Raw genomic sequence first — 12,138 nt, 5'->3', positions numbered from 1 at the left:
TATCAGCAGGAAAGGACAAACATTAATATTCTCGGAGGGACTAAATGCATATGGATACGAAAGCGTGTCCAAAACTTCATAAGAAAATCCAAAATACGATCAAAACAAATTCGACAAGTAATCCGCAAAATTACATTTCCATTCATGTTTGTGGACTAACCATTACTCTCAAGCAACAGCATACAAGAGCAACTTTGATCCGGTAGCTGAACACTACAAAACCTCTTTCGTGTTTTTAAACTGAAATTTAATGTGATAATGTAGTTTCAAGCATAGTTAAGCCGGAATATGTCACTCTGCACATAGAAGCTTCCCTGAGGGGTTGGCATCAAATGGAACATCTGCACTCACCAAGAAACGATATTAGATAAGGGTAGGATCAACATGGAGCAGAGCAAGCTAAGCAATATGTCATGGAAAATAAAACCCAATGGCTGCCAAACCACAATTTCTCCTTTATTGGTGTATTATGTATTACTTTTTAACTTTGAAGCTTTTATGACTAGATACTTTTCAATTTCCATCATCTAATTGCAAACATGTTGCAAGCTAGGCCTACATATTGCCATATCGTTAAAGACCTGTCTTAATAAATTGTTCTGCACTACGATGGTACATTCAACCAATTACGGCTTGCTTGCTAAATCAATCGGTACAGAACTTTGTTAAATAATTCATACATCTTGCAAGTTGCAGCCTAGATTACACTTAGTTCAGTTCAATCTAAGCTAAATTTAACCTAATAACACCATCAAATACCCTAATCATGCAAACAAGCATCAATAAATAGTCATTTTCAAGCATAAGTTTAGAATCTCACGTCATATGTCAGATAATCCTCTTAACCAAGGCAAGAATTTTTAGCATGATAACCAACCACACAATCAATTCCGTCAATTTTGCACTATAATTTACTGATTACTCAGTTATTCAGTTAAGAGAAGCTGGAATTAATAGGTGTGGACAACTGATGCTGCTCGGGAGTAAGGTAGATAGACTACAAGAATTTTAGAGAATTTGCTAATTACGTGCTGAGGATGTATTATTGCAGTGCAAAACTTCAGAGGGTTGGTGTAATATGTACTTTTAAGCAAAAAGTCATACGAAAAAACATAACACAATGGCTACCAAAATTCCAAATCATGGTGGCTCCTATTGGTCTATATACTTTAATATTCATGACTGGAAATTTTGAATTTCTTTTTCTTAATCAAGTTCAAGAAAGCTACAGTCTTGACCTAAATATTGGTAAAGAGCTGCAAGCTATCTTAAATAAAATCATATAGGGAATACATTTATTTAGTACTCCGTACATGACTTAATTCAACAAACTAAGGCTCGTTTGTTAACAGTACAAGAATCCCTAACATATACTTTGTACAATTATACACAGTACAGACAAATGTAAATCTTGCAAGATCTCTTTGACAAGCATTCGAGAAACAGCACAGGAGGCGATGTAGAGTAATGAGAAGGAATGCACACTTCCTACTTTCTCTGATAATACTAAGGGAAAATCACATTTGTGGCTAGAACTTGGAATTTTTTTGTTTAAAAGCTAGATAAACACTATTGTTCTGGATGGCATGACTATAATGCCTTATCTTTTATTCCAATCAACTAAATGAAAAAAAGGGACTTGCTTGTTAGCTTCATTGGTACAGATATACAGAACTATCTTGACAAACTCATTCGAATTATAATATATTGCAACTCAGATTAGATGAAGTCTTATTCAACTTAAACTAAATCCCACCTGAAAACATCAAATATCATCACATCAACATACAACCATCACTTTATACTTTCAAGTATAAAATCCTATAAATGAGAAATATACTTTTCCTAGCAAAAGCATCATGGCAATCCACCACTACTATAATTACTACTCTGCTTGACTAAGCGAAGCTGTAAGGAATAGGTATGGTTGAGTGATGCTGAGCTGGCTGCTAGAGCCAAGGAATACATGCTAATTCTATGCTTAGAAAGTTTTATAGCTCTCCAAACTTTTTCTCAAAAAATATTTCAAACCAAATACAAGTATATTGAATCTTATGTTATCTTTGAATGGTCTCTATATAATGCCATTGTCAACAACTCAACACGATGCTCTCATTCAACCCCAGTAGGCTGCTGATTACCAACAACACTTTCATTTTCCACTAATCACCAACATCACTTCAAATTTCTGTAATAGCCATCTTTCTCCATCCCAAATACTAATCACATAAGATATTTGGACAAGTCTCAATCAATTGCCATTTAAAGTAAAAATAGGGGTAATTTTAAAGTCTTATTCGATTTGATTTCATTGGAAAACCAAACAATTCCATAGAAGCAATGGTTAACAATTTATCAGTACTCTTTCCTTAGCTCATTCAATCCCATTCCATTGTAAAACCAAAGAACCCATTAAAGCAATGAATATCATTACCCTTTAATTATCTCATTCCACTTCCTTTCCTTCAACCACACCAAATGCACCCTGAGTATAAAGAGCATGAATCTTCCACTTATTTGCAAATTGCAATCAAAATGGGTTCATTGCTGTAAATTTTTGAAGATTAACGCCTATTTATCCAATAACATTAACATTTCTCCAAATTAACCTTCCAAACCCAATAAAATTAGGTTAACAAACAATCAAAAGAAAGCTCCAAAATTTAACCAATACCAATCCACATGAAAATGACCCCAAAAAAATAACAAAATTATAAGCTCATTTGATATTAGAAGTTAATGTCAATTAGCATATAAAGGTATATACCCCGGGTTGATACCCACCAAAGTAAAGTATTGAAAGGGACCCTAGAATCAAATCAACCCGGATTAAATCTCGTCTACATCAGTACCCTTTGGCACTCGATACCAACCCTTAAGAACATTTTACAACAACTAACAACACAAATAATCCAAATACTAAAAACCCATCAACAAAATAAAGAGAAAATTTACCTGACTAAACTTGAGAAGGTGCTGTTCACCAGCAAGCTGAAGATTACCACTAACAAAAACAAGAAGAGTACCATTTGAGCTAGAAGGCTGGCAATCAGTAGTAGTGATAGAATGTTTACACTGCTCAAAGGGTAAACTTGTAAGTTTACCAACAATATTTTGAGCACCTTGAAATTTTTGACCTTCAAAAGTTAACATTGAGCTTTCTTGGTATAAACTGCTTAAAGCTGCACGATTTGTGTCAAATGTTGAGTAGTAGTGTTCTACGAATGCTCTTGCTACTTGATCACCTTGCTCCATTTTCTCTCTCTAGATTTTGCGCCGGAGATTGTGGTGGTTGTTGCGGCGGCGGTGATGGGGTTTGTGATTTATGAGGAGAATGTTGTCAAGGGAATGAAAAAAAGAGCAGGGTTTTAGAGACTGAGTGAAGGGGGAAACGGTGCCGTTTTGATGGGTTTTAGATTATGAAGATGAATGAAAAAAAAAATTGAAAATCGTCGACAGCAGGGTTCGAACCTGCGCGGGCGAAGCCCAACAGATTTCAAGTCTGTCTCCTTAACCACTCGGACATATCGACATATTTGTTTAATAATGTGATTTGCTTATATTAATTGGTGATCTTAAAAACACTCCCTCTATTCAGCGAGGGGGCAATTTTTCTCAAAACTACGGTGGTTTTTTTTTTTTTTTTTTTTTTCATTCTTTAATCAACCAAACCTTCAAAAACTAGTTAAAATAACCAAGTTGATGTGCTCGCCAAAGAGACCATGATGCTTGTACTACGGAGTATCAAATTTTAAAAATTAAAATAATATTATGTAGGATAATTTGTCAATTACTAGCGCAAGTTAATATCACTTTGTAAATTACTACCGCAAATTAAAAAAGTTGTGAATTACTACCGCAAAAAATTTTAAAATGTTGCGATTACTACCAAACCCCCATTAAACCCAACTATGACGTCATAATATCCCTTTAACCCGTGTTTGACCATGGTTAAGGGCTTTAACCAGCCCCCCCCCCCCCCCCTCCCCAAAAAAAAAGAAAATGGTTTAGGGATATAATGACGTCATGGTTCAGGGCTTTAACCATGGGTCAAAGTGATATAATGACGTCATAGTTGGGTTTAATGGGGGTTTGGTAGTAATCGCAACATTTTAAAATTTTTTGCGGTAGTAATTCACAACTTTTTTTATTTTGCGGTAGTAATTTACAAAGTAATATTAACTTGCGGTAGTAATTTACAAATTTTCCTATTATGTATGATTCATGACCATTCAACATGTCTTTTATGAAGTTTCAAGTTTACAAGTTTATATTGTATCAACCTAATATTATGTCGGACTACCGAGTGCTAACCTAGTGCATGCCCACGGCCCACCTTTAGCATGGCTTCAGCCTGCAGGGCCACAGGGGTTTGTACTACATGTATTCGGGGTAACAAATTTTAGCGAGACAAGAGTATATGCTACTTGCTTTTAGAATCTAGTTTCGTGGAGCCCTTTCTTATCTCTATTTCTCTTATAAGGGTTACATCAGGGTAGATCTACATACCATAGAATATATGGATATTGAATTATTGATTTTTGACTTATTAATTTTATTTATTTTTTCCTTGAAAGAGACTTATTGAGAGCTAATAATGATGCTCTTTTATATTGGAAACGTGATTTTTTGGAGTAAATATACCAAGTATGTGGCATTACACCATTATAGTGATATTGATATAGACAGGCAGCATGGTCGGTAAGAGATATTAAGCGACTTTTTTAAAAAAACAAAAATTCTCTCTAATACTCCATACCATACAAGCCTTTGATAAATATGATAATTAATATCCTTAATTACAAATTGCACTAATCAAAGTTTCTATCAAAGTATCAATTGATATTTTTATACTACACATTAAAAAAAACTTATGCATTATCTCATATAATAGCCCTATCTGTATATTGTATATTAATAAGAATTTGTGGTTAAAGTTTTTAAATCTTAACCATGCAAATATAACTAAGCACTGACAAAGGTATTTTTTTTTTTTTCTTTTTCGAAGGAATTATACGAAGGTGGTGATTGGGGATATATAAATATATAATATGAAGACGTTGTAAACTTGTAAGGTATAACTGAATCACACTAACACACTTTTTTTTTTTGGTCCGGCTAGTATCATGTGAACTTTTGCCAGCTCTACCTTAGCCAATAGCCATCAATGAAAATTATAATTTACACTTCACATCAATATAAATATACTTAGACTATAAATACTTGATTATGTTTATTATAACTAAGAATAATGATTTGGAATGTACTTGTATTTGGTATCTTCATTTAATCGAAACCGGACAGCACAATGCCGTCCTTGATCCCTTCCTTCCATCTCTAAGAAAAAAAAGGCCGTCAGTGTGACCTGGTTGGTATATATTTGCATACAAAACTATTAAATCTGGACCTACTTTGTTGCTGATTTCTGCTTTCGATTAAAAAATCCAAGTTGAATACAACAATACTTATTTTATAAACAGCTAGGCATTCATTAGTAGTACACCACTATTTTAAATTTTTTTTTTTTGTGATATTTCTATCCTATCTTCTCTGCCCCTCGTGTTCTTTCTTACATTTCAAACCTTAATCTTCCTAAATTAGAAATAATCAATCAAAACCCACTAAAGATAAGCAATTAAAAATCGGACAAATTTCTTCTTTTTTGCAGATTTTGAATTGCAAAAAGAAAGAAACACCCACAAAAAAAGGGTAAAAATGAGTGAATTTAATGAGAGATTTAAAGCATTTATCAACAATAGATGGCTAGTATTTGTAGCAGCAATATGGATACAAGCCTGTGCAGGAATTGGGTATATGTTTGGGAGTATTTCACCAGTAATTAAGAGTAATTTGAACTATAATCAAAGGCAAGTAGCAAGATTGGGTATTGCCAAAGATTTGGGAGATAGTGTTGGGTTTTTGACTGGTTATATTTGTGAAGTTTTGCCTTTGTGGGCTGCTCTTCTTGTTGGTGCTATTCAAAATTTGGTGGGTTATGGCTGGGTTTGGCTCATCATCACTGGTAAAGCCACCCCTTTGCCTCTGTGGGCAGTGAGTTTTCTCTCTCTTCCTTTTCTTTTTACTCTTTCCAATGATAATTATTTTCTGGGTATTTGAAAGTTGCTGTCTTTTTTTGGAACCATGATCATACAAGCATTTGACTTTTATGAATCTATTAGTGAATGATTTGGGTTGCTTAAGTAACTTTTTTTTTGCAAGTAATTAGTGATTTTGGGTTGATGATTATGGTGTTTGATTACTGGATTAATGACTTTGTGAGTTGTTGTGAACTTGTGATTGATTTAAGTATGTTTAGTTTGGTGTTTTGGTGATTGATCTTGCTTTTTTGAGTACTTCAATGCCTTCTTTGTTGTGATGTAAGATTAGTCATATACTCATATTCAGCAAGCAACAATCTGGTGTGGATCTAAAAATTATAATTGTTTATTAGACATGTTAAACAACTCCCTCAAAAGTATTATTGGTGAAATTATATAAATTAGTGTAGATGAAATAGTTGTGTATGATTACTTGTAGTAGAGACTAAAAGAAAATTAATACTACAATTAAAAGGGGTTGTTTTTCGATACTTTTCAGTAACTAAGCAAGGTTCTTAGATGCTATGAATGATGGTATTGTGACTTTGGGCAAAAAGGCAAAATGGTTTGGTTTAGAAGAACTAGAACTTCAAATTACTAAAAATATTGATTGTTGTATCCTATTCCATGTTGCAGGGGAAGTGATTGTTTCTTGTTCTCCTTGAATTTTCATGTGGCACTGAATTCCTGTTTGGGTGGCTTTTCCATGGCATAGATACTCGTCTTAATGGATATTTGCTGTAGGCCTATAGCTGAACTGCTGAACAACTCTGTCACTTCACATCACAAACGTATGAAAACACCTGCTGTATAATGAAATTGGATTATGCTTAGCCTAATTGTATTTGATCCTTGAGCTTTTGTCTACTTTAATGTACAGTAGATTCTCATAGATTTGAAATAACACAACATAAAGGTGGATAACTTTTAGTTATTTAAAACTAGTGATCTCCTATTGTCAATATACTAGTAATTTGAACTATTACCTTTGCGGCATTTATGGATCTCTATAAGCAACGCATCACCACCGCCTTGCCACTGATACCAACTGTTTACCTAAGGTGTGCTCTATAACTTGCTCTGTTGTCATGCTCTACTGCTCTCAGGGATATGGTATAGTTTTACTTCCTGCAGGATTGATTTGTTGAGGCATGAAATTCATTCAAAGTATGTTTAGATGCTTAACATATCTGTGGCTCCAGAAGTATCTTGGATTTCTTATTTTATACTCACATGTTACGCTTATGTTAGATGCTTGAGATCATATTGCAAAGTGTTATTGAGAATATATGATATGTAATGTAACGACCTATTGAACGGATGAACTACTTTGGTCAAGATCAAATTGTATTTACTGGATACTTTGTTCTGCAGATGTGCCTTCTTATATTTCTTGGAACAAATGGGGAAACATACTTCAATACAGCTGCTCTTGTCTCTTGTGTGCAAAACTTTCCAAAAAACCGAGGTCCAATTGTGGGTATTCTGAAAGGCTTTGCTGGGCTGAGTGGAGCAATATTGACCCAAATCTATGCCCTAATTCATAGTCCTGACCAAGCATCACTTGTCTTTATGATCGCAGTTGGACCAACTATGGTAGTTATTTCCCTTATGTTCATAATAAGACCTGTCAAAGGTCACAGACAAATCCGGCCTTCTGATGCAAGAAGTTTCTCATTTGTCTATAGTGCTTGCCTTGTGCTGGCTGCTTATCTGATGGGGGTGATGCTTGTTCAAGATCTGATTGATGTCAGTCATACTATTGTTATCATATTCACCTCGATCTTATTCGTAATCCTGTTGTACCCTATGTCCATTCCAGTAATAATGACTTTTACCGAAGAACCAAGACAGTCGATTGAGGAAGCTCTTCTTCTGGAGTCTGAGAAAAAGGAATCTGGAAAAGCAGCAGAATCTGATACTGAAGTTGTATTTAGTGAGCTTGAAGATGAGAAACCAAAGGAAGTAGACATGCTTCCAAGGTCGGAGAGGAAAAAAAGAATTGCTCAGCTGCAAGCCAGGGTTGCCCAAGCAGCGGCAGAGGGAGCAGTCAGGGTTAAGAGAAGAAGAGGTCCTCATAGGGGAGAAGACTTTACATTAACACAAGCTCTCGTTAAGGCAGATTTCTGGCTTCTCTGGTTTCCGTTTGTGCTTGCTTCTGGTTCTGGTTTGACTGTAATTGACAATCTTGGTCAGATGAGCCAATCTTTAGGCTATGATAATACTCATATATTTGTATCCATGATTAGTATTTGGAACTTCCTTGGCCGTGTTGGAGGGGGTTATTTGTCCGAGATTGTTGTCAGGTATGACTCTGGTTCACATTTTCTTACTCAATTTCTGCTGACTATGATATGAATTATGAAGTTATGCTACTCAGACTTCACCATAACTGGAAGTTAGGTTACTAGGCGTTTAACTGTGTAAGTTTATAGATATTGCGTGTTTTTTTAAAACCATAAAGAAGTGTGAAGTGTCCATACTCATGTTGGAGGGTGAAGTATCCAAAACAAACACTTGAGGAGAAATAAACAGTCTCAGTAACTTACTTAGACATGAATTCTTATTTCTATTGTAGCACATTTATAAGCCTACTATTAATGCTTGTGATCAGGGATTATGCTTATCCGAGGCCAGTGGCGATGGCTGTGGCTCAAGTCATACTGGCAGTTGGCCACTTCTTCATTGCAATGGGATGGCCAGGGGCAATGTATGTCGGAACCCTGTTGATTGGGCTTGGCTATGGAGCACACTGGTCTGTTGGTCCTGCTACTGCCTCTGAGCTCTTTGGCTTGAAGAGTTTTGGAGCATTGTATAATTTCCTTACCTTGGCTAACCCAGGTGGTTCATTAGTGTTCTCTGGTCTTATAGCTAGCAGTATATATGACCGAGAAGCAGAGAAACAAGAACAGCAACGCCATCCTCATGTTGGTTCTTTCTTCAATGGTACCCTTACTTCAGAAGCATCAAAGTGTGAAGGTTCTATATGCTTCTTCCTTACTTCCATGATCATGTCTGGATTATGCATTATCGCAATTTTCATGACCATGACCCTCGTATATCGGACTAAACCTGTTTACGCTAGCCTCTATGGGAAACCACGTACCTGATCTGGGGAGATGGGGCTATTTACTATTGTTTTCATTCTGTGATTCACGTCCACAAGTTTTTGTTAGATTTCTCATAATGTGGGATACAATATTCTTTCTATCTCAATCCTGTACACAGACCTGTACACAGACGACAGTACGCCCTGACCTTCTCTTGCTTGATACTGAAGCAAGTGTGTACCTTATTGTTTTGGAGGTCAGTACTTATTTGAGATTGAATGTAAACCGGTATTTTGTCTCTAGATGTTGTACTATAGTATCTGTCCTCCAAACTGTGATATACTCTGGGAGGTTTCTTTTGAATAAGATCATTCTTTCTCCATATGTGGTATAATGACCTTTCTTGTTCATTCGCTCTCTGTTCTGTTTATTTATTTATTTATTTTTTTAATTTTGTTTATATACGTAGTATTTCACAAAAATATTCTAAATGGGAACAGCAAAAAGGATCGGAGGGAGTCTATATAAACTTCATGCTTAGTCATGTTACCAGCTACGAGAGATGCGGAGCGTTAAAATATATTCATGTACAAGTGCAATTTAAATGACAAATGTTAAGCATAATTTTAAGCCTAATCATATACTCTGTAGAAGTTTAATACTGCTACTTATTACATACTTTACTGTAAATGTTTTTTTTTTTTTTTTTTTTCCCTTTGAAAAGGGAATCAAGACAGACTGAATTTTGTCCTTTAAATTAAACTACATGTGGTTATATTTTGGTCCTTAATTAAACTGACAGAAATGGATTAACTTGAGCAACATTAGTTCCAAAAACAAACCGCAAAATAAGGATCAAGCCAAACACTCGCCGCCTCGGATCCAGCATCTGCCTTCTTTGTCTACTAGCTCCTGTTACGTGTTTTGCTCTAGGCTCTGATAATCTACAGCAAGAAAAAATTATACCCTTTTCTGCATCCTGAGTACTGTTTCACTTCATTACGGAAACTGTCGATCTAGGAAATAGTAGTGCAGAGTAAGGAAAACTAGACGGAATCAACTCCATTGTAAAAGCTGAATGATTTTTTACACTTATTTCTAATTCAGATAAATTTATGCATTCCAATTAATATTATGTATTGCACATTTTAAGGATAATTCTGTGATTAATCTGGTATAGGATTATTATTTTGGGAATTAAACATTATAATATGATAATACTAACAATGTAGCTGAATTTTCTGATGTTTCTGGCTACCTGTGACTGATGTTCACTTGCTGATAAAGGGGATTAATCTCCAAATCTTTTATAATGAAACGAACATGAAGATAAGAAATTCTGAAGTCAAATTGTTATCCCATGTTAGACTATCTGTGAGCATAAAGATGAACTACTAAGATAAAAGTCCTGCATCAGCCAGATTTCTGAGGCAACTAACATCAGTTTTGCTTCATGCATTTCAATGCTAATAACATCACTTATGTGCACATTATTTTGCAGGCATTGAAACCATTGAACAGAACATGTACAAGCGTGAACTTTAAAGCTGGATGTTAAATGAAATGACATTTCCTAGAATGATTCTTCATTTGTTGGACAGATTTGCAGGAATTGCTCAATATAGGCAGGGTTAAGTGTAGGGTCAACTGGGTTAGAGAGCGAGAAATTATAGAGAAGTTTTGTCTATATGACTGTGTCAAATCCATCACCAGCCAGCGAGAGATTCTCTGGAACATCTTTCCCTGCATCTCCGTTTGGTGAGAAAATCATAATTGATGCATCACCACCCTACAGAAACAAGGTACAAATTTGTTTAAGTTGCATAGAATGTAAATTTTATCTATGCAGTTGTTTAATATTTCAAAACTAGAAGGCTTGATCATTGCTCTCACCTTGACAAAGCAGTCATAGAAAAACGACGAAGAGTTGCTTGAGCTGTAACAAATGTCTGTTGGAACTTTACTAACACAGCCTTTGTAACAATACCCTCCACAGTTGGACAGCTAGAATCCTTTTAGTTTCCTAGCTTCTACATTGCCTACTGACAATAACCTGTTGCTTTTTAGGTAATTTTAAAAGGTTATAAGCATTTATGTAGCCAATGGGAGCTAAATTACAAGAGACTTACACAAAAACAGTGCGAGAACATTGGCCATTCACCATTCCATTAAGAAGTAATTGGGTTAGGATATATGCATAATCAGCTTCTACCTAATCGTGTCACATTTTGGTCAATGGGTTTCGTCATCCTAGAGTTGTTTAATACATAATGGTCGTTCCACTAGATATAGAGAAAATGTCACTAAATGTAGGTGCATTCAATCTTTAAATTGTTTAAGTGGCTACTAGAACATGGTAAGCGTTGGTTGCATTGTCAGGCCATTATCAGACAGATTGAAATTGTATTGAGGCCTCTGTTTTTAGCTTGCAGTTTTTGCCTCAGAGATGATTCATGTTTATAGACCGAGTTTTCATATATAAATAGAGATCATAAGCTTGTATAAGTGCCGAATTCTCTTTTTTTTTTTTTTTTTTTTTGCAATACTTAGCAAATAAACTGTACTGTGAGATTTCTAGTGCAGACTTCAGAAATAGGCAATTCTGTATGGATTCTATATTGTTCTGGATTCTGCCTTAGGCTGTTCTAATGTTCTAGATTCTATAATTTGAAAACAATAAAAAAAATCAACTCAAGATAATCATGTTTCACTGAATCCATCAGTACAGTACAGCACAATCTAGTTTAAATTAGGTTATTAGGTCTATTAGGAGTACAACCTAGGCACTCTTCAATAAGCATACATCAGTGAAATTAATGTCAAAGTATATTCAGTATTTATACGTAGACATTACCATGTTGTTCTGGGACAAATAATTTCAAACCGAACCAATCAAGTGGGCGCAGCATGGATTGTGACTCATGAGACTCGAATATGCTCAAAATAAAAATTCATATATGTGGAATGCAGAGGGGAGGTAAGTAGATCAA

The 12,138-nt window shown here is 35.2% G+C and overlaps 2 protein-coding genes and 1 non-coding gene across 4 annotated transcripts; 1 reads left to right on the top strand and 2 right to left on the bottom strand.

The window, feature by feature from the left end:
* Positions 1–57: 57 nt before the first annotated feature.
* LOC145624998 (nuclear transport factor 2B-like) lies at positions 58–3,366 on the bottom strand. The gene is made up of 2 exons (XM_081678083.1): positions 2,956–3,366; positions 58–341 (listed from the first exon to the last, which is right to left on the bottom strand). Exons 1-2 carry the CDS (start codon positions 3,253–3,255, stop codon positions 267–269), a joined length of 375 nt encoding a protein of 124 aa, XP_081534209.1. The 5' UTR covers positions 3,256–3,366; the 3' UTR covers positions 58–266.
* An 84-nt stretch (positions 3,367–3,450) lies between these two features.
* On the bottom strand, positions 3,451–3,532 carry TRNAS-UGA (transfer RNA serine (anticodon UGA)). The gene has a single exon. It is a non-coding gene; the product is annotated as a tRNA-Ser (tRNA).
* A 1,869-nt stretch (positions 3,533–5,401) lies between these two features.
* On the top strand, positions 5,402–9,558 carry LOC145561002 (protein NUCLEAR FUSION DEFECTIVE 4-like). 2 transcript variants are annotated; one of them, XM_081621825.1, is made up of 4 exons: positions 5,930–6,051; positions 6,735–6,889; positions 7,473–8,404; positions 8,713–9,558. In XM_081621825.1, exons 3-4 carry the CDS (start codon positions 7,473–7,475, stop codon positions 9,206–9,208), a joined length of 1,428 nt encoding a protein of 475 aa, XP_081477951.1. In that variant the 5' UTR covers positions 5,930–6,051; positions 6,735–6,889; the 3' UTR covers positions 9,209–9,558. The 2 variants fall into 2 exon arrangements, with proteins under 2 accessions (XP_081477950.1, XP_081477951.1); XM_081621824.1 differs by lacking the exon at positions 6,735–6,889 and having other exon boundaries at positions 5,402–6,051.
* Positions 9,559–12,138: the final 2,580 nt, after the last annotated feature.

Source organism: Chenopodium album, chromosome 1 (assembly GCF_948465745.1).
Source record: "Chenopodium album chromosome 1, dcCheAlbu1.1, whole genome shotgun sequence".
In the NCBI taxonomy this organism is placed as follows: domain Eukaryota; kingdom Viridiplantae; phylum Streptophyta; class Magnoliopsida; order Caryophyllales; family Amaranthaceae; genus Chenopodium; species Chenopodium album.
This window is presented reverse-complemented; position numbering and strand designations above follow the sequence as displayed.